At 42.5% G+C, this 23,123-nt stretch overlaps 1 protein-coding gene across 1 annotated transcript; it reads right to left on the bottom strand.

The window, feature by feature from the left end:
- Positions 1-6,507: 6,507 nt before the first annotated feature.
- LOC122557467 (interferon-inducible GTPase 5-like) lies at positions 6,508-7,701 on the bottom strand. The gene has a single exon (XM_043705225.2). The coding sequence runs from the start codon at positions 7,699-7,701 to the stop codon at positions 6,508-6,510; it is 1,194 nt and encodes a 397-aa protein (XP_043561160.1).
- Between the last annotated feature and the right edge of the window lie 15,422 nt (positions 7,702-23,123).

Raw genomic sequence — 23,123 nt, forward strand, 5'->3', positions numbered from 1 at the left:
TCCAGGGTCACACAGCTCTCTGACGTGACTCAATCTGAGATTAGTGTAACTCTAGTGCAATGGTCCACTGTATTAACTCAAGAGCAAACTGATATTCAGACTGTGGAAAGCTACACAGTTAATTAGTGTTCAGATTTTACAGGAAAAGGCTTGGAGATGCAAAATGAACTAGGGTGGCTGGAGATTGACAGACTTATTTGTACAACCTTTGATCTTAATAAAAGTGTTTTAATCTGTCACAGAGGAGGAAGACTAGAAAAAAAATATAAACATTGCAATGTACATCCTTCTTTCATTCGATGTGTTGTCGTTGGTGGGCCAGCATTTTTTGCCCATCTCCAAGTGCCCTTGAACGTGTAATGGTGATTTGCTTTGTTGAACTGCTGTTGTTCTTGGGATGTAGACACAGCAGGGATGTTAGGAATGGAAATTCCAGGAGTTTGACCCAGTGATGGTGTAGGAATGACAATATACATTTGAAGTCAGGACAGTTGCAAGTGGTGGTGTTCCAATCTGCCCTCATCCTTCGAAATGATAATGGTCATGTGTTAGAATGGTGTTGTCAAGGAGTATTGGTGAGTTGCTGCTGGACTTTTTGTAGATGGTACACACTGCTGCTTCTGTATGTGGCAGTGATTGACAAAGGTGGAGGATCGAGTGTCAGTCAGCAGACTGCTCTGTCCTGGCTGATGTTGAGTTTTCTGAAATGTCACTGGAGTTACATTCATTTCAGCAAGTGGAGAATATTCCATCACTCTCCAGACTTATTCGTTGTAGGTGATGAATAGGCTTTCGTGAGACAGGAGTTGAGTTACTCACCACAGAATACAATATAATGCCAGTTACTTAAACTTCGAGTAATTGATGTTGTGCCTATCTGTAGTAATTTATGAACTAAAATGTTGAATGATTTCCAGACTAATTGGCCTGAAGTTTCTGAGGAGCAAGAAACCCCATCAGATTGCCACTCTGTTCTGACTCCTTGCTGCCAACGATAACACACTACAATTCTGTCTGGGACATCCCATCCCAGCCTCTTCAGAAATGTGGAGCATTGTTTAATGCAGAATCTGTTCTCCTTCTGGCTAGACTATTAGAGGAAGCTAAACCATGCTCTGTTATTTCTTTACAGCAGTAGCTGTTTTATTCTGGTACATTCATTCTCAAGCACAATGAAGAGCTTTGGGACATTTCAGCAGCATTTTTGCGAGTCAGTGAATGATCAAGTTCCACTTTTCTGTAGAGGACAATTTTATATTGACTGCAGCAGACTACTACAATGACTGAGACCCTGCAGGGTGGTATTGGTGGGCACACTGGATCACTTACTGGAATCAGATGGGATGGCACAGTGGCTCAGTGGTTAGCACTACTGCCTCATAGCACCAGGGCCCTGGGTTTGATTCCACCCTCAGGCGACTGTCTGTGTGGAGTTTGCACATTTTCCCTGTATCTACTTGGGTTTCCTCCCACAGTCCAAGGATGTCAATGTGGACTCGATGGGCCACATGGCTTGCCTCCACACTAGAGAGATTCTATGAATGTGTACGGGCTTAATGGCATGCTCAACCATTGCCTGGTGAGCCAGTCACATTATTGCCTCCAGCTGGATTTCTTAGAAAGAGGTATGTAGCCGTGTCTTCTGTGGCTATCACTTGTCTACACAGAGCTAACCTCCCAGCATGGGGATTGGAATGAAGATTACAGACAGCACAGGGAGCTAGAGGATGAAAGAATCACAGTAGCTGCCAGGGTTCAGCCTGTGCACACGCTGAGGTACCTCTCATCATGGGCACAAGCCAATTTATGATTATTTCAAGTGATGTGGATGTCACTAAGTGAGACAGCAGTTATTGCTCAGCTCAAATTGTCCTTGGGTCATTGGTGGTGAGCTACCTTCTTGAACCACTGCAGTCCTTGGAATATATGTGCACCCATGAGCTGCTAGCAGATGAGTTCTGGGATTTTAACCCTGTCATGATGAGGACCACCATCCTCCACAGTAAGAGTGGGAAACCCTCCTTTGGACACTGAGGGAATGGGAGCTCTTGCTTTTGATAAAGCTGAAAGTCTTGATGGGGTCATATGAGAATGATGATGATTAAAAACTCAGTACTCCATTCCCGCAAAACTGCGACTTCAATGAAATAAATATATTCTCCAGATCAGGACAAGAGGACTTTTGTGGGATTCCACCAAGGGCATAGCCAATCCTCAGAAAGAACCAGAGGTGTTCAAGGCTGTAACACCTGGCAGATATGGCTGTGAGTTGCTAGGTTTTCAGAGCAATCACCTGGAGCTCTGAATACGAGTTATTGCCAAGTAACGTTGTCTTTGGGAGTGGATTCTGTGTAAAGGGTTTGACCTTCACATTCTTTCTCCCCCTTCTTTCTCTCTACTTCCCGGGGGACCAGCCCTCCCACTAAAAGATGGAATTTGTCATTATTACCAAGGCCAGCATGTAACAGAATCTCTCCATTGCTAGCTTCAGCCTTTATTGTGGGCAAAATGACTACTTTGAAGGTGTCACCCCATGCTCGGCCCAAGAATGTCCCACAGCATGTCTAGCCACTTCGAGCCCACACCTCCTGCCATCTCAGTGCCAAGGGCAAGTGTGTACCAACTACAAACCCTTCATTTGTCCCACTGGCCCTCTTTTGAGTCAGCCATTTGGTGCTGTTGAGCTTTTATCTCCCTCTGTTTAGCTGACTGGGTATGGAAGTTCAGGTAATCTAATATCATGACAATCTCTCAATGAGGACTTTAGCAGCTTATTTGGCTTCAGTTGGGAGGAAAGTAGATTTCTGCCTGATATTTCCTGAGGAAGGACTTTTGCTCAAAACATCAATTCTCCTACCCCTCAGATGCTGCCTGATCAGCTGTGCTTTACCAGTACCACACTCTTGACTCTAGCATCTGCAGTCCTCACTTTCGCCCAGGATTTCTGCCTCATCTACCTCTGTCTTGATGAACTTTGATGGTGCTGGGATCACCTTGATAAAACTGACATGTCACCCAATATCTCCTCCAAACTTACCGAGGGTTCCCGAAGTTCAGCTCATGAACAAGACAGGACACAACTGAATGTGGTGCTGCAAAAACCCTTTATTTCTCTGAGATTTTTATTCATTAACTTCTCAGTTCTTGCTAAATTTTAAGAATTATACAGCTGGCTGGATCTATTTGCTTCTATGCTATTAGATTACATTCCAATTGAATCTACTGTATTGAATTATACATTGACATACTCTTCGCTATTGTATTACATGACAATTGACTCAGTGCTCTTCAACTAAATCACGATTGGCTCAGTGCTATTGGATTAAATTGCATTTGCCTTAATCCTGTCAGATTAATCTACCATTGCTTTAATACTATCAGATGAAGCCGCAGTTGTCACAATGCTATTTGATTGAACTGTGATTGGCTCAATGCTATTGGATTTTACATGTTAGAATGGCATAGTTTATAACAATGTTATGTTTTGGACTGTGTCTTTCATTTGGGATAAAATAAAGGGGTCATTTTAGCCAGACTTTAGAACTGACAACAACAGAGTGATATGTCGTTTGTGAGGACAACATGAACCAGGCTGATATGCTTGTGGACAGGCTGATATTAAGAAAGAGGATGTGTTGAACACTTTGGAAAACATGAAAGTAGATAAGTCCCCTGGACTAGACAGGATATGCCTAAGGCTTCTACGGGAGCATAAACCATAGGACATAGAACAGCACAGCACAGCACAGTAGAGGCCCTTCGGCCCACGATGTGGTGCTGAGCATATATCTTTTTCTAAGATCAACCTAAACTACACACCTCTTAATTTACTGCCGGCAATGTGCTTGTCCAGCAGATGCTTAAATGTCCCTAATATCTCTGACTTTACTACTACTGCTGATAGTGCATCCCACGCAAACACCACTCTTTGTGGGTTTCTGTGGGAAGTGAGGGAAGAGATTGCTGCACCTTTGGTGATTATCTTTGCGTCCTGACTGTCCACTGGAGTAGTACCAGAGGTTTAGAGGATGGAAAACGTTTTTCTCTTGTTCAAGAAAGGGAACAGAGATAACCCTGGGAATTATATATCAGTCAGTCTTACGTCGATGATGTGCAAATTATTGGAGATGTTTCTGAGAGACTGGATTTATGATTATTTGGAAAAACATAGTTAGATTAAAAATAATCAGCATGGCTTTGTGAGGGGCAGGTCATGCTTCACAAGCCTTATTGAATTCTTTAAGGATGTGACAAAACACATTGAAGGTAGAGCAGTGGATGTGGTGTATATGGATCTTAACAAGGTGTTTGACAAGGTTCTCCATTGTAGGCTCATTCAGAAGTAAGGAGGCATGGGATGTGGGGAAATTTGGCTGTCTGGATAGAGAATTGGCTGGCCCATAGAACACAGAGGGTGGTAGTAGAAGGAAAGTATTCAGCCTGGAGCTCGGTGACCAGTGGTGTTCTACAAAGATCTGTTCTTGGACCTCTTCTCTTTGTGATTTTTATAAATGACATTGATGGGGAAGTGGAAGGGTGGATTAGTAATATTGCCAATGACACAAAAGTTGGTGGAGCTGTAGATAGTATGGAAGGCTGCTGTAGGTTGCAACGGGACATTGGCAGAAGGCAGAGCTGGACTGAGAAGTGGCAAATGGAGTTCAACCTGGAAAAGTGTGTAGTAATTCATTTTGGAAGGTTGAATTTGAATACAGAATACAAGGTTAAAGACAGGATTCTTTGCAGTGTGGAGGAACAGAGGAATCTCAGGGTCCATGACCACAGATCCCTCAAAACTGCCAGCCAGGTTGATAGGGTTGTTAAGAAGGTGCACGGTGTGTTGCCTTTCATTAGTAGGGGGATTGAGTGTAACAGCCATGAAAGTATGCTGCAGCTCTATAAAACTTTCGTTCGACCACACTTAGAATATTGTGTTCAGTTCTGGTTGCTTCATCATAGGGACGTTGCGGAAGCTTTAGAGAGATTACAGAGGAGATTTACCAGGATGCTGCCTGGACTGGAGAGCATGTCTTATGAAAAAAGATTGAGGGAGCTATGGCTTTTCTCATTGGAGTGAAGAAGGATGTGAGGTGACTTGATAGAAGTGTACAAGATGTTGAGAGGCATAGATAGAGTGGATAGCCAGAGACTTTTTCCCAAGGCGGAAATGTCTATCATGAGGGGACATAATTTTAAGGTGATTGGAGGAAGGTTTAGGGGAGGTGTCAGAGGAAGGTTCTTTATACAGAGAGTGGTGGGTGTGTGGAATGCACTGCCAGTGATGGGTAGTAGAGTCAGATACATTAGGGACTGTAAAATTCTCAATAAGTCTCATCTTTTTACCTATTTATTGGAAGACCAGATATCTTCTTAAACAAAATATCAGTCTCTACAGATGGCACATGTAGGGAATGACTTTCATTGAATTTTTCAGCTTGTTAGCTAGAATTTCATTGTAAGGTCTGTGGAAACCTCAAAAGCTGACAAACAATTGATGCTAATTTTCTGAAATTGCCACCATCTTCCATTGAGGTTAGAAGCAGATTAACTGACAGACTTCCTCAAACTTTAAACTTTGAAATGTTAAGTTCCACTTATATTAAGAAGTGCAGTCTATTATTGAACAAACTAGTGCATTCTTCCAATCCATCTGTAGCAGGCGATAAGAGCAGAGAGTGATTCCTGGTCAACTCTGCTGTTGATGGGAAAGGTTAGTGACAAGTAGAGCATCTGACTCTAAGACCACCCAACAGTTGCACATATTATGGTTGCTCCATGTAACAGAAAGCCAAAGGAGGAAGAAGGAGACAATCTATCTTTGAACTGTTATATCAACGTAACGATAACAACACAGAACAAAGAGCACATTCAGACTGTTTCCTCTGAGTGTATTGCTGGAAGGGACCGTCCATTCACTGATGCAGCAGTCACATTCCTGAGCTAAGATCAATGGATTGCTTTGACCAAAGAACACAGAACCAGGACGGTGAAACAGAGAGAAAAATGAAACAGCGTTAGGACAGTCATTGCTGTAATTGAGAAATTGATTCCTTGAGATTTCAGCATGTAATCCGATTGGTACTTCAATAAATTATTAATTGCTGAAATGTTGCAATGTGATTTTTTTGACTGAAAGGTTAAACCACATCCTTGTTTGTTGATACTGTTTGAAGGAGTTTTCCTAATGTTCAGAGGGAAACAGTTATCACTTAATAAACATCATCCAAAGAAAATAAACTTGTCATTAATCACATTTGCTGAAAGCTTTTTTTAGGACTTGTTGTCAAAATAGGCTGCCTAATTTACAAAAATGAAGCGCATTCCATTGTTATGGCAACCCCTACATCCTTTCATATTTCAAGAGGTCCCACAGCCAATGAAAGAATATTTCAAAAATATTTCATTTCATTTGTCCACCCCAGTCCAACACCAGCATTTCCCACAATGCTTTCTTCTTTGGAATGTTTCATAAGTTATAGGAATTCAATGTCATAATACGTCAGCATTTCAGTCAGTCCCAAAGACAGCTTTTACCACTCTCTGTGCATTCTCTGTCAGGTCATTCAGTACATTATTCAACATCTTCCTGGTCTGCAGAAATGATGATCCTGCTCCAAAGATTGGACCGATGACTGGGATGAAGTCAAAGACAGGTTTAGCTGCAGAAATTCCACCAAAAACCGAACCTTTTAACTTTTGCAACACAAAGTCCTTACTTATTTCCCCTAGCAGGGGAGATTTCACCACTGCTTTCAGATCTTTTACAGGTTTCCCTGTTCTATTTGCTGGTCTTTGAAGTGACGCGTTGTCCAAACCCAGATATTTACGGAATTCTTTAATTGCACAAACCAGTATCCCAGTGTCACAAGCAAAGGACAGGCCAGAAACTGGAACTGCTCCCACTGATCCAGAAACTGTAGCTAACATCCAGATTTGTTTCTTCAGCCCTTTTCTTTTGTTATGGATAATTTCCAAGGTTGTGTTTGGAAGTGACATCATGAATATGTGCTTCTTTAGATCATCAAGGTTATTTGCGAGGGTTTCCCTTAAGTTTGGAAAATCAAAACCATTCATTTCAAAGCTTGATATCAGGAAAACAGTGAGTGCTGAACTCCCTGCCTCTTCCAATTTACTGGCACAGTCTCTTCTGATCGTCTTCAGTTCTTCCCCTTCATTAAAATTCCTGTTTCGCTTCCTCATTGAATAGAGATCACTATCTATTTTGGAGTGGGCAAAGTATAGATTCTTCCCAAGCTTTTTAATCTCATTAGCTATAGAAATGTCATTTTCTCTGAATCGGCCGTGTAAAATAATGACAAAGAAATCATATATTTGAAAAGTCATTCCACTCAGGTACATTTTTGTAGGGGAGTTTGTTGTTCCAATTCCTGGCAGGTTCCAGAAGCAAACATTTGGCAGGTGAGGGTGTGGGTATGAGGTTGGCTTCATTGTGGTTTCTGTGGGCCCAGATTCAGCTGCTCTGTCATCATCGCCCTGAACTCCTCTCATCGCATTGAGGAAGGTGGATTTCCCTGCACCGGAATCTCCCATCACTGCAATGTTCAGCTCGGTATTGCAAAGAATATTTAACTTCTGCTGTATCAAAGAGGCAGCGTTCCCCAGTCCACCTTTTTCATAAGCGGCCTTGTGATCTTGGAGTTCATCTTGATTAAAATATGTAGACTTGGAAGACTGAGCCATGTCTGTGGAAAAGAATGTAAACATTACACTGGGCATAACTTTGTCAGAATCTGAGTGTGTGTTTCTTTTCACAAAGAATGAGAAATGCAATCAAAATCTATTGATTTTAACTCAGAACCGATTGGAGTTGGAATATTTTACTCAGATACTGTGAGATACATTGATTATTAAAGAGTCTTGTCACTCTCTATGATTGCTATGTTGCTGTTATTCAGTGTTAATCTCAATGCTGTTGTGGGAATATACTGTCTACATTTGATTGACATGTTCACTTCTGAAGTTGTTGCAGGGAATGGGATGTACTTTGATTTTGTGTTTGTGGATACTGTGAATGGGAATGGAGTATGAAAAAATCCCTCGAACTCAGCAATGCCTTCCTAACCTGCAATCTTCTTCCTGACCTCTCCGCCCCCACCCCCACTCCAGCCTATCACCCTCATCTTGACCTCCTTCCACCTATCGCATTTCCAACGCCCCTCCCCCAAGTCCCTCCTCCCTACCTTTTATCTTAGCCTGCTGGACACACTCTCCTCATTCCTGAAGAAGGGCTCATGCCCGAAACTCCTGCTCCTTGGATGCTGCCTGACCTGCTGCGCTTTTCCAGCAACACATTTTTCAGCTGGGAATGGAGCATATCAGGAATAGTATGTCATGATGAATATCAGGCTCGAAGAAGGGTTTCGGATATTGAGAATCACATTCAGCCCAATATCGCTAGTCAGGAACAAAAACAGAAGTTGCTGGAAAAGCTCAGCAGGTCTGGAAGGACCTGTGATGAGAAATCAGAGTTAATGTTTCAGGTACGGTGACCATTCCTATTGTTTTCATCGTTAGTCAGGGGATTGTTTATCAGAAATAATGGATCGCTGGGTGAAGAGGTGAAATTTTACATTGGCACATAAATAGAGAGGGATAAAGGGGTGTGAAATTTTGAATAAAATTGAATATTGAAGGTTCAAAGTTGGATATTGCAGATTTGGAGTGAGACAATTTTGAGTAAGATGGATATTGGGCAAAGGAGCTCAGGGGAGAGTTGAACAGCAGAGCATTATATATAACTACCCTTTAGTGGCTGGGAGCCATTTCCCAATTGAACACAGGAAATCTTTCTTGTACACCCTGTGTTGGAATGGAGAAAGTGAGGACTGCAGATGCTGGAGATCATAGCCAAAAAGTGTGGCGCTCTAAAAGCACAGCAGGTCAGGCAGCATCCGAGGAGCAGGAGAGTCGATGTTTCAAGCATAGGCTCTTCGTCAGCCCATTCCTGATGAAGAGCTTATGTTTGAAACATCGACTCTCCTGCTCCTCGGATGCTGCCTGACCGACTGTGCTTTTCCAGTGCCACACGTTTTGACCCTGTGGTTGTAGTTACATTCCAGCTTAACATTTTCCCCTCGTTCCTGTTCGTATTGTAATTCAGTTTATGTGCTAATTTAAAGCTCAGTATGGCAAGATGACAGAATCAGAATATTCTCATTCTTTTCAAAGAAGGGTATTGGTGAGTTTATGAGGTACATGAACACTGATATTGATCTCTATTTCATCCACGCTGTGAGAGCACAGTAACAGTGGAAGCTGTGGCAGGCTCTCATCAGGTATTGAAACAGTGAACAGTCCACTTAATCCTTGGCATCAGAACTTCATTGGCACTTGATCCTAATTTTGCCTCCTTCTTTAGTGAGGTCATCACTTTGGGGAAGAGATGACCTTCTTGAGGACTCAGAGACACAGAATTTGATGGGACTTCTCCAGGATTCACTGCTGTGCCAACTGAACTTATTCAATATGATGTTAGGACCAAGAACCAATTAAAGTCATAGAGTCACAGAGACCTACAGCATGGAAATAGACCCTTTGATCGACTCATACAAGCCGACCAGGTATCCAAAATAAATCTCATCCCATTTGCCATCCCTCTAAACCCTTTCTATTCATATACCCACCCAGATGCCTTTTAAATGTTGCAATTGTACCAGCATCCACCACTTCCTCTGGCAACTCATTCCATACATGTACCATCCTCTGTGTGAAAAAGTTGCCCGTTAGGTCCCTTTTAAATTTTTCTCCTCTCACCTTAAACCTATGCCCTCTAGTTCTGGACTCCCCCATCCCAGGGAAAAGACATTGTCTATTTACCCTATCCAGGCCCCTCACAATTTAATAAACTTCTGTAAGGTCACTCCTCAGCCTTTGACACTCCAAGTTAAACAGCCCAAGCCTATTCTGCCTCTCCCTACAGCTCCAATCCTCCAACCCTGGCAACATCCTTGTAAATCTTTTTTCTGAACCCTTTCAAGTTTCACAACATCCTTCCAATAAGAAGGAGACCAGAATTGCACGCAATGTTTCAAAAGTGCCTAACCACTGTCCTGTACAGCCACAATGTGACCTCCCAACTCTTACACTCAGTGCTCTGACCCATAAGCGAAAACATACCAAACGCCTTCTTCACTATCGTATCTTCTTGTGATTCCACTTTCAAGGAACTATGAATCTGCACTCCAAGGTCTGTTTGTTCAGCAACACTCCCCAGGACCATATCATGAAGTGTATAAGTCCTGCCCTGATTTGCCTTTCTAAAATACAACACCTTGCATTTCTCTAAATTAAACTTGGTTCAAAATGGAAGATTATATCTTCCTATAATGTGACTTCCAGGCCACAGCTGTCCACCTCTTTGACCAGTCTGTCAGAATACATTAAGATGAAAGCACTCATCGTGAGGTCTGGTGGTTTACTTTGAGGAGAACCAGTTGCTGAAAGGTGGGCACATCATCACACTGACCACCCAATGAGGATGAGGAGACAATAGTCACAAGAGAATCTAGTAGTCTTATATCAGCCACGGTACATTCCCTCTAGCCAAGCCCATCTTGTGAAGCAAAGAAATGGCCCTCAGCTCACATCATGCAATTGGCATTCATCTGTGCAGAGATTACCCAACTCTAGGATTCAATGTTTGATGAGATTTGTAGATGTGCTTATGCCAAGATTCTCTGTGCTGCTATTTCTCTATCCTGCCACATAGACTGATCCTGTCCCTAAACCAGTCACCACCTTCAGGAATGCTACATTGTGATTGAGTTCAGAAGATCAAAGATCCCCAGAAGAACCCAGTGGATGTGAAAGCAGAATGAGCTCCTACATTAATCACACTGGTCGATCGTCACTGCCTGACTCAACTCACCTCTTCATTTGCAAGGTCTGTCAGTGAAAAAATAACAGAGGCTGATTCACCAATGTGTAGACTCCCCTGACCAATGCCCAGGTTATTGAGAATCAATGTTAACTCCATCAGAACAATAACCAATAAATCCAGAAATCAAAGTTCCACAAGCTCTAAAATTATCACTCATCTCAATTGATGTTGATGTTGATCTACCTTCAAACTGGTCACAACTTGTCACAGACCCACCATCACAATATGGCTACCTCTGGAAATGGCTGGTGCAACATTCACAAGCTCATTGGTTTCCAGCTCCATAGCTCAACTTATCGATTCAAGAGGTCTGAATGTAACAAGGTCTCGTCGCTCTGCACTGGCGCTGTAACCTGACCTGCTGTCATTTTCCCAAAACTCTCTCTCTCCATCTTTTCTGGAGCAGTCCACATCTTCCAGACTTAATGCATTAACAATGAAATCTCCAAAAGCTGTGATGGATCTCCCAGCCTTGGTGCTCATGACTGATGTCTGGACAGCTCCCTGAGTGGCCGTCTCCATTCAAGTGGAGTCACTGGATGCCTGATCCAGAGTCATAGTCTTTAGCATTTAACCTTTTGTTGTGGTTTCCAGCTTAGGCTCTTGGTGTTATGCAGCCAATTGATCCAGTTTATGTGCTTAACCTGATAGTAAACACTGCTGAATGCTGCGGTGCTGTGGGAGGAGTTACAGATCAGAGACCTCACAGCATCTTCTAATGGGGATAGTTTCTCTTTGTCACTGAATCTAACCCTGTCATAAATGTATCTGCTTCTGTCCAATCTTCCCTCACTCTCCTTTCCCAAGGGGAACAACTCCAGCTTCCCTAACCTAAGCTTGTCGCTAAAATCCTTCATTTGTGCATCGCAAAAAGAGAAATAACATCACTACCTAGCAACCTCCAGTCTGAAATGCAAGCACTTGCCCACTATTTGCTATCTTTCTTTCCTTAAACCAACTGACACCAAACCTCCAACTCTATGAGCCTCAATTTGCTAAACATTACGTTATGTGAGACTTCATCAACCTCTGAAAATCGATGCAGAGAATATCTAATGTTTTCCCTTCATCAAGGTTCACCTTTACCTTGCCACAAAAATCAATTAGCTTGGCCAAGGGTCATCTGCCTTTTACAAATCCTAAGTTGTCACCTTAATTAGTTCAAATCTCTCCAAGTTATTGAAAATAGTTTATTTTCATGTTTACTGTCTCTAAGTCCTGTTCAAGTGACCAGATGATAAAATTCCCAGAGTATAGAAGCAGGCCATTTGGCCTTTGAGTGCACACCAACCCTCCAAAGAGCAACCCAACCCATCCCTGTAACCCAGCACATCCTTGGACACAATAAGCAATTTAACATGGCCAATTCATCTAACCTGCACACCTTTGGACTGTGGGTGGAAACTGGGGCATCTGAAGGAAACCCGTGCAGACACAGGGAGAATATGCGAACTCCACACAGACAGTTGCCTAAGGATGGAATTGAACCTGGATCCTTAGTGCTGTAGAGAGAGCAGTTCAAAGTTTGGGAGAAGATTTGTAGCTCGGGTGCTCGTTGTTGTGGTTCTGTTCGCCGAGCTGGAAATTTTTGTTGCAAACGTTTCATCCCCTGTCTAGGTGACATCCTCAGTGCTTGGGAGCCTCCTGTGAAGCACTTCTGTGGTGTTTCCTCCGGCATTTATAGTGGCCTGTCCCTGCCGCTTCCGGTTGTCAGTTTCAGCTGTCCGCTGTAGTGGTAGTGGTAGTGGTAGTGGTAGTGTTGTCCCAGTCGAATTCATGTTGCTTGTCGCCTGCGTATGTGGCTACTAAGGATAGCTGGTCGTGGCGTTTCGTGGCTAGTTGATGTTCATGGATGCGGATCGTTAGCTGTCTTCCTGTTTGTCCTATATAGTGTTTTATGCAGTCCTTGCATGGGATTTTGTACACTACATTAGTTTTGCTCATGCTGGGTATCGGGTCCTTCATTCAGGTGAGTTGTTGTCACAACTCACCAGACAACAACTCACCAGAATGAAGGACCTGATACCCAGTATGAGCAAAACTAATGTAGTGTACAAAATCCCATGCAAGGACTGCACAAAACACTATATAGGACAAACAGGAAGACAGCTAACGATCCGCATCCACGAACATCAACTAGCCACGAAACGACACGACCAGCTATCCTTAGTAGCCACACACGCAGACGACAAGCAACATGAATTCGACTGGGACAACACTACCATTATAGGGCAAGCCAAACAAAGAACAGCCAGGGAATTCCTAGAAGCAGGGCACTCATCCACAAACTCCATCAACAAACACATCGACCTGGACTCAATATACCAGCCACTACAGCGGACAGCTGAAACTGACAACTGGAAGCGGCAGGGACAGGCCACTATAAATGCCGGAGGAAACACCACAGAAGCGCTTCACAGGAGGCTCCCAAGCACCGAGGATGTCACCTAGACAGGGGACGAAACGTCTGCAACAAAAATTTCCAGCTCGGCGAACAGAACCACAACAGAGAAAGCAGTGCTAACCATTGAGCAACCATGCCGCCCAGTGTTATGATCGTTGTTACTGCAAAAATACACTTCATTTTTGAATAAACGTTTCATACTTGTGACTTTTGTAATTCTCTTGTACCTCCACCATGTCCACCGTCCTTCATGATGGCCACCCCTTTCACCTCTACCCTCTGACTCTCTTGAGGTTTTGATTTATTGCTGGTGTTTTCTGTTGTGAAAACTAATGCAAAGTAACTATATGGTTCCTCTACCATTTCTTTGTTCCCCATTACTCCATCTTTAGCCTCATTTTCCAGCGGTGCACTGTCCACTCTTGACTCTCTCTTATCTTTTAGATACCTAAAAGAAATATTATGGGTTTTTTTAACCTTAACCCGAAGCCTAACCCTAACCCCAACCCGAACCCCAACCGTAACTCAAATATTGGAGATTATGGCAACTTCTGCTATCCCCTTGGGGACTTGGGATCTTATTAGTAAGGTCGCTGGGTGTTGGCAGGGTTAAGAAACAAAGGGGAAATCACATCTTGGGAAGGAGTTATTCCTGATGTATACAGGGGACAACCCCCAAGGACAGTGGCCCTTGCCTTCTCCTATTGCCAGAAGAAAATGCCCCAAATACATAAACTCCTCAACCAGGCAACCTTTGTCTATCTGACTTCTTCAGTCTTACATATAGATTAAAATCTCCTATGATTAATGTCATGCCTTTCTTACAAGGTCCCATTATTTCTCCCTTGTCACTCCACCCTATTGTGTTAAGAGGCTGTACACTGATCTTACCTTTATCATTTATCGTCTCTACCCAGAGTATTTTGACTTTCTGGTTTCCTGAACTTAGTTTATTCCTCTTTAGAAAATCACTCTGGATTTTCTTTGCTTCTTGCCTTTGAATCTTACAGGCATCCCAAAATGACTCAAAATTCAAGTTGAAAAAGGAAGAGATAAAATAAATGCGATAGCTATCACTGAAGATAAAGTGCTGTGAAATCGTAAGACCATAAGATAAAGGAATAGAATTAGACTATTTGGCCCATCAAATCTGCTCCACCAGTCAATCATCAGGAGGTGGAGAAGTCAATATTTTTGGTGTAACCCTTCTTCAGGACTGTTGAAGAGTCCTAAAAAAGGGTTAGATCCGAAACATCGACTTCTGCACCTCCTGATGCTGCCTGACTTCCAGCCTCCTGCTTGCCTACCGTGGATTCCAGTATCTGCAGCTTTTGTTTTGTCTCCCACCATTCAATCATTGTGGAAATATTTCTCAACCTGATTTTCCTGAGCTTGATCCCCTTACCAATCCAGAACTTACCACCTCTGTCTTAAAAACACTCACTGACTTGGCCTCCACAGCTTTCTGCAGCAATGAGTTCCACAGATTCACTACTCTCTGGCTGAAGAGATTCCCAGGGAAGAAGAAAGATATTAATGGGAGGATGAGGCAACCATGTTTGACGAGGGAAGTCAGGGATAGCATAAGAGCAAAAGAGAAAGCATGAAGGTTAGTAAGAAGACAGAGGATTGGCAAGCTTTTAAAACCAGCTGAGGAAACTAAACCAATTAAGCAGGGGCCAAGATAAATTATGCGAGTGAGTTAGTGAGTAACATACAAAAGAACCACAATAATTCATTTAGGTATCTAAAAGATAAGAGAGAGGCAAGAGTGGACAGTGCACCGCTGGAAAATGAGGCTAGAGATGGAGTAATGGGGAACAAAGAAATGGTAGAGGAACCATATAGTTACTTTGCATTAGTTTTCACAACAGAAAACACCAGCAATAAATCAAAACCTCAAGAGAGTCAGAGGGTAGAGGTGAAAGGGGTGGCCATCATGAAGGAGAAGGAAAACTATTGGAACTAAAGACTGACAAGTCTGTTAAACCTGATGAGATGGATCCTAGGATGTTAAAGGAAGTAGCTACAGAGCTAATCAATGTACAACTAATAATCTCCCAGTAATCGTTTGATTTTTCAGAAGTTCCAGAAGATTGGAAATTAGATTAGATTCCCTACAGTATGGAAACAGTTCCTTCAGCCTAACAAGTCCACACTGACCCTCCGAAGAGTAACCTATCCAGACCTATTTTGCTACCCTATATTTAACCCCTGACTAATGTACCTAACACTATGGGCAATTTAGCATGGCCAATTCATCTGGCCTACACATCCTTGGACTGTCGGAGGAAACCGGAGGACCTGGAGGAAACCCAAGCAGACACGGGGAGAATGTGCAAACTCCACACAGACAGTCATCCAAGGTGGGACTCGAACGCAGGTCCCTGGCCCTGTGAAGCAGTAGTGCTAACCACTGAGCCACCATGCTACCCAATATAGCTCCTGTATTTAAAAAGGGGAGGAGACAAAAAAAAGGTAGCTATGGGCCAGTTAACTTAGCATCTGTTATTGGGAAAATGTGAGGGTCCGTTATAAAAGATGTATTAGTGGGGCATTTAGAAATGCAGAATATGATCAACAGAGTTAATATGGCTTCATGTGAAGGGGAAAACATATCTGCTAAACTTATGAGACCTCTCTGAGCAGGTAACAAGCAGGGTAGATATAGGGGAAGCATTGGATATGAAGTACTTTGATTTTCAGAGTGCATTTGACCAGGTAACACACATGAGGCTACTTAATAAGTTAAAAACCTATGCTATTGGAAGCAATATATTAGCAAGGACAGTTGATTGCCTAATAAGTAGAAAACAGTAACTTGGAATAAGGTAGTGGGGTGATAATTATCAGGTCAACAATCTATAACTAGTGGTATACCGCAGTCATCAGTGCGGAGCGTGTTAATTATTTACAATATATATTGAAGGACTTTGATAAGGGAAGTTAATGCACTATAGCCGAGTTTGTGAATGACTCATAAATAGGTGGGAAAGCAAGTGGATGACACCATGTGCAGACAGATACAGACAGCTTAAGTGATTGGACAAAAACACATGGTAGACGGAATATAATGCGGGAAATTGATGAAGCACAAATTGATGAAGTTCCATCAGTAAGGAATCAGGGGAAAGTCTCTGTACATTCAAAACATAGAAGTAAAGTTATTATGATTTGTTTCAAAGAAAATTAAATTCAACATCAATGGAAACATGTCAGCCAACAACACATTAAAATTGTGAGATATGAACGATCTATCAAGTTATTTTCAAGACTATTTTAGATCTATTATTACGAAATGAAAAGCTAATTATCTTGTTGCAAAAGAACCTTTCAGTAAAAGTGACTATCATATGATAACATTTTCCATTATATTTGAAAGTGATGCAGTTCCATCCAAAACTAGGATCTTAAATTGAGCCAAAGGAAACCATCAAGATAAGGGAGAGGTTGAACAGGCTGGGGCTGTTTTCCCTGGAGTGTCAGAGGCTGAGGGGTGACCTTATAGGGCTTTATAAAATCATGAGGGGTATGAATGGGATAAATAGATAAAGTATTTTCCTTGGGGTGGCGGAGTACAGAACTAGAGGGTATAGGTTTAGGGTGAGAGGGGAAAGATATAAAAGAGACCTAAGGGGCAACTTTTTCATGCAGAGGGTGGTACGTGTATTGAATGAGCTGCCAGAGGAAGTGGTGGAGGCTGGTACAATTGCAACATCTTAAAAGGCATCTGGATGGGTATATGAATAGGAAGGCTTTGGAGGGATATGGGCCGGGTGCTGGCAGGTGGGACTAGATTGGGTTGGGATATCTGGTTCTGGAGTAGAGTGGTGCTGAAAAAGCACAGCAGTTCAGGCTGCATCCGAGGAGCAGGAAAATCCGACGTTTCGGGCCTGATGGAGGACTTTTGCTCGAAACGTCGGATTTTCCTGCTCCTCGGATGCTGCCTGAACTACTGTGCTTTTTCAGCACCACTCTACTCCAGAATCTGGTTTCCAGCATCTGCAGTCATTGGGATACCTTGGGATATCTAGTTGGCATGGGCGAGTTGGACTGAAGGGTCTGTTTCCATACTGTACATCTCTATGACTCTATAAGACCAGCAAGATATGATGGATGACAGGCAATTATAAGTTTTAACTGAATAAAGACATGGCTTAGAGCAAGCACCCATTGCTTTGAAGCTCAAAAACCAACAACAAAGTCCAACAAAGGAAGTTGAACACTATATTACACAAACAAAAGTCTGATAATGTCACTAAAAAATATAGAAAGCCTGAGGTCAGGGGATTTTTTTGAATTCTCCAAAAAGGAAACTGATAAGCCCAAAATGATTTAAGACTGTAAAAAAAAGCTCTATACGTATGTAAAAATATCCAGATTTACAAAGAGAAATGTAATTACATTCCAAGAAGTTATAGGAGAATTTATAACTATCATGGAAAAATGACAGAGAAGCTAAATCATTATTTGGTGACTGACTTTAAACAGGAAGATGCAAAAACTTTGCCAGAAATAGAGATCTGCACCAAACTGCAGCTCAACCAATCCAAGGCAGTTTTTTTTTCCCTGAAACTCAAAGATTCCTGGTTCCACTCTGTCTCAAAATATCCATTCATTGCATCACAATGTTACACAGTCTTGTCTAGTGAAAATGTGCACGACTTAATATTTCCAAGTTCCATTTCGTTGGTGTTTCAACTCCATAGTAGTGGCTCACTTCTGCACCAGTTTGTCATTAAACATTGGCAACCCAGGCATGAGGTGGAGGTAGTGGGATGCAGGGAGTGCTATTATAGTGCAGTAACTGCTCCGAGGCCATGGGTTCAAATCTCACCTTAACTGTTGGAGTTTACCTTCAAGCAATAAAGCTAGTCCTAGTGATGATAAAGCCACTACTGCTTACTTTAAAATTCACTTTAGTTTGTTAATCTGCTTTAGGTAAGGAAATCTGTCTTGGTTACCTGTTTTCCCTTCATGTGACTCAAGACTAAAGCACTGGTAGTTGACTCTTAAATGACTTGGCAGGTTGATGAGTCCAAGAATAATTTAAGGGTGGGAAAACAATGTCTTGCCAGCGACAACCACATCTCATTCAGGATTTTATTAAAAGTTACAAACATGTTGCAGTCAAATGAGGAGGGGAAAGAGAAAAAAAAAACAGCCAGTCCCTCCTCACCTGGTCATAACAATCCGTCGACATGGCAAAATATTATTCTAGTTTATGGACTTAGGTCAAACGCTGATCTCCCAAATTTCAGATGACCATAAGGCCTAAGATGTAGGAGCAGAAGTAGACCATTCAGCCCATTGAGGCTACTCCACCATTCAGTAAGATCATGGTTGATCTGATAATCCTTAACTCCATGTTCCTACCTTTCCCGCATAACTCTCAATTTTTTGACTGATCAAAAAAAAGAAATTGTCCATCTCAGCCTTGAATGTACTCAATGACCCAGATTCTACAGCCCTCTGTGATTAGCTCAGTTCCACAGATTCACTAGCTGTTAAGAAAAGAAATTCCAACTTATTCTGTGATTCTTCCTTCTGGTCATAAACTCTCATACACGGGAAAGCAACCTTTTTTTTCATTTATCCTAAGAATCGTGTAAGTTTAAATAAGGTCACCTCTCATTTCTGTATTTAGTGAGAGCAGGCCCAACCTACTCAACATCTCCCCAGTAGCCGATCTCTTCATACCTGCTATCAGCCAATCAGCCAGTCTCAGGACTACCCTGTTCCCATTTTTTGAGATTCTGCCATAAGCATTTAAATATGTTTGCTCCATCAATGCTCTGGGTCCCTCAGCATCAAGACAGTTTTTCAATTTGATTTTCACATCTAAAAATTGAGTGACTGACTATGTTCTCACATGCCATCTGCCATTTGTTTTGACTATGTCCTTGCAGTTTCCTGCTCCCAGTCAAGTTCTCGCAAATTGTAGGCTGACAAATTATTTAAACCTGAACTTATATATCGGATGAATATACTATTGCTTTTTGCTTCATTCTTGACCTTACCTGAGGGTTTATTTGTGGAGAATTTATTGTTACTGACACTTTAATACCTTGATTTAGTGACGATCCTGCTACTTCAGTGTTGGATCTACTCTGTGAGGAGAGAGGGAAAGAGTCACTCTGTATAACACCTCTAGTCAAATGTCTGTTTCAAATAGATTATCCAATGAAATTGCAGTGTAGGAACTCTCTGCCTTGTAGCTAGGTAGAATCCTAACAAACAGATTCATATTCATAGTTAACAATCACACAAAACCAGGTTATAGTCCAACAGGTTTAATTGGAAGCACTAGCTTTCGGAGCAACTATCACCTGATGAAGGAGCGTCGCTCCGAAAGCTAGTGTGCCTCCAATTAAACCTGTTGGACTATAACCTGGTATTGTGTGATTTTTAACTTTGTACACCCCAGTCCAACACCAGCATCTTCAAATCATTCATATTCACGGTAGTGAAACTGTCTGTTAAGATTCTACCGAGCAATATAATCAGAAGCCTATTTATTTCCTTGTTCTTTAAAGATAGCAATCCTGACTAATAGAGTTGTAGGATACCGTGTGATCATTATATTTGCATTGTCTCTAGAATGAGAGTAATTGGAATGGTTTGAAGGATTTCAATTGTTTTCTATAGAAAACATTTCAGTGTCCTGATGTTTGGGGCAGTGATGGTGTGGTGGAAATGTCATTGGCCTAGTAATTGAGAACGACAGACTAATGCCTTGAACACATAGGTTTGAGCCCCATCAGAACAGATGGTGATGTTTGAATTCAATAAAAAGAGCCTGATGGTAACATGGGTGGAGTCTTCCTGGTCTCTCAACAATGTGGGAAAATCAGGAGAGACTGGCAGAAATAAGATCATTGACATCAAGATGACAAAGTCCAATTTTTTAATCAGATTTTGAGCAGTGAGATGAGAATCTCACTGGTGAGCATTGATAAGTTAATTACCATCCATTGGATGTGTTAGCAGGCTATTATTAACTAATCCCACCTCATTAATATGCAGTTTATCACTCTCCTCCTGACAATTCTTGACATGGAAGTCCGAGAAGTTGCCAGGTGACTCCAGGCCACTGCTTGCTCCTCTGGATTTCCATCAGTTACTGACATCTCAGCACACTTCCATAGGCAATGCCCACCTGCACCCCCATCCCTGAACATTGGCATTGAACACATACTAACATGACTGCACCCTCATGGCACATCTCCAATCCCCAATAGAGTTCTCTACTTCAATGCTGCAGCACGGAGCACAGCAACACCTTTCATTGCAATGCTGCTTCCAGGAACAGGCAGCCAGCTCATGGACTGGTCCAGGGTACCCTTCAGGGCTTGCTCTCTTAGTTCTCCCTCACTTTATGTCTGCTTGGATGCTCACCGCATCTCTGTTGCACCCTTTTTTTTATGTGCTTCACCCTCACAGTCAGAGCTTAAATGTGCCCAGTAATTTTGTGTCTTGTCTTGATAGCTTGCCAATGCTGGTAGTAGTGAATAGTCAAGGGGCGAGACAGATTGGCGCATGGCATCATGCTTCATCAATCGCACACGTACACCATGTACCTGCAGCTTACATGGCAAGCATTCTGAATGTACTTCAACCAAAGGGGCAGAGGTGACCTGTTCAAGAGGGAGAGGTTACATCTGAACTTGAGGGGGACCAATATCTAGGCAGCCAGGTTTGCTCGTGCTAAAAGGGAGGGTTTAAACTGGATTGGCAGGGGTGGTGGGATCCTCAATAGCAACTAGGCAAGTGCGAGGCTGGAAGGAGATACAATAATCAGAATTAGTGAAGTGAAGAGACACAACAGGGAACAAGCAATACCTGTTGGATTAAATTACATCTACTTCAATATTTCAAGAGGGCTGACAGGTAAGGCTGATGAACTCAGGGTGTGGATAGGTATGTGGGACTGGGATATTATAGCCATTACAGAAACATAGCTAAGGGAGGGACAGGATTGACAGCTCAATGTGCCAAGGCACAGGTGCTTTAGGTGGGACACAGCTAGTGGAAGGAGGGGAGGGGAATTGCATTTTTGATCAAGGCAAGTATCACAACAGCAACCAGAGATGAAATAACTGAGGGATCATCCAGTGAGGCTTTGTGGGTGGAGCTAAGAAATAAGAAGGGGATGGTGACATTATTGGGGTTGTACTATCGACCTCCAAGTAGTCTACTGGAATTAGAGGAACAAATATTCAGGGAGACTGGGGAGACTTGCAGGAACAATAGGGTTATTAAAATAGGGGATTTTAATTTTCCAAACATAGACCGGGACTGCCATAGCTTTAAGGGCTTAGATGGGGTGGAATTTGTTAAGTGCATTCAGGAGAGTTTCCTGAAGTGGTGTATAGAGGGTCCTACCAGGAAGGGGCAAAACTGAACCTACTCTTGAGAAACAGGACAGGACAGGTAACAGAAATGACAGTGGGGAAGCACTTTGGGACCGGTGACCATAGTTCTATTAAGTTTAAAATAGTTATGGAAAGGAACAAAACTGGTCCACAGGTTCAAGTTCTAAACGGGGGCAAGCTAAATTTTAATGGAGTTAGACAGCAGCTTGCAGGAGTTGATTGGAGTAATTTGTTTGTAGGCAAAGAGACCTCCGGCAAGTGGGAGGCTTTTAAAAGTGAGATAGTTAGAGTTCAAGGCCTCTATGTTCCTGTGAGGGTGAAGGGCAAGGTTGGCAGGAATAGAGAACCCTGGCTGTCATGATATATTGAGGCTTTGACCAGAAAAAAGAAGGAGGCACGGCTCAAGTATAGGCAACTGGGATCAAGGGAATCCCTGGAGGTATATAGGGGACACAGACGTTTACTAAAGAAGGAAACCAGGAAGGCGAAAAGCGGACACAAGTTAGCCTTGGTTGACAATATTGGGGTGAATCCAAAGAGGTTCTTTAAGTATATTAAAGGAAAAAGAATAACTAGAGACAGAATAGAGCCCCTCAAGGACCAAATGAACATGTACGTGTCAAACCACAGGAGACGGACAAGGTTCTCAATGAATATTTCTCCTCTGTGTTTACCGTGGAGAAACACATGAAGACTTGGGAACTTGGGGAAGTTAGTGGTCATATTTTGGGGACAGTCCGTATCACAGTGGAGGAGGTGCTGTACATATTAAAATACATGAAGGTGGATCAATCTCCTAGTCCTGACCAGATATATTCAAGAACACTGCAAGTGGCTAGAGAAGAAATTGCAGGTGCCCTGGCTGATAATTTTGCATCATCATTAGCCACAGGTGAGATCCTGGAAGATTGGAGGGTAGCAAATGTTGTGCCTTTTTCAAGAAGGGCTGCAAAGGAAAACCTGGGAACTATAGACTAGTAGACCTAATATTGTGGTTGGTAAGTCACTTGAGAAGATTCTGAGAGATAAGATATACATGCATTTGGAAAGACAGTGTTTGATTAGGAGTCATCAGCATGGCTTTGTGCACGGAAGGTCATGCCTCACAAATTTGTTAGCATTCTTTGATGAAGTGACCAAGAAGGTGATGAGGGCAGGGCGGTAGACATAGACTATATGGATTTCAATAAGGCCTTTGATAAGGTTCCACATGGTAGGCTGCTCTGGATAGTTAGAATGGAATCCAGGGTGAGCTGGCAAATTGGCTTGATGGTAGGAAGCAGAGGGTAATAGTGGAAGGATGGCTTGTCGGACTGGAGGCCTGTGACCAGTGGAGTGCCACTAGGATTGGTGCTGGGTCCTCTACTTTTTGTCATTTACATAAATTATTTGGATGCAAGCATAAGAGGTACAGTTAGTAAGTTTGCAGATGACACCAAAATTG

Source organism: Chiloscyllium plagiosum, unplaced genomic scaffold, assembly GCF_037043375.1.
Source record: "Chiloscyllium plagiosum isolate Xiang-an unplaced genomic scaffold, Cpla_swu_hap1 HiC_scaffold_11, whole genome shotgun sequence".
Classification (NCBI taxonomy): domain Eukaryota; kingdom Metazoa; phylum Chordata; class Chondrichthyes; order Orectolobiformes; family Hemiscylliidae; genus Chiloscyllium; species Chiloscyllium plagiosum.

Coding starts and splice junctions, on each gene's coding strand:
- LOC122557467 (XM_043705225.2), bottom strand. CDS start 7,701: ATGGCTCAGTCTTCCAAGTCTACATATTTTAATCAAGATGAACTCCAA.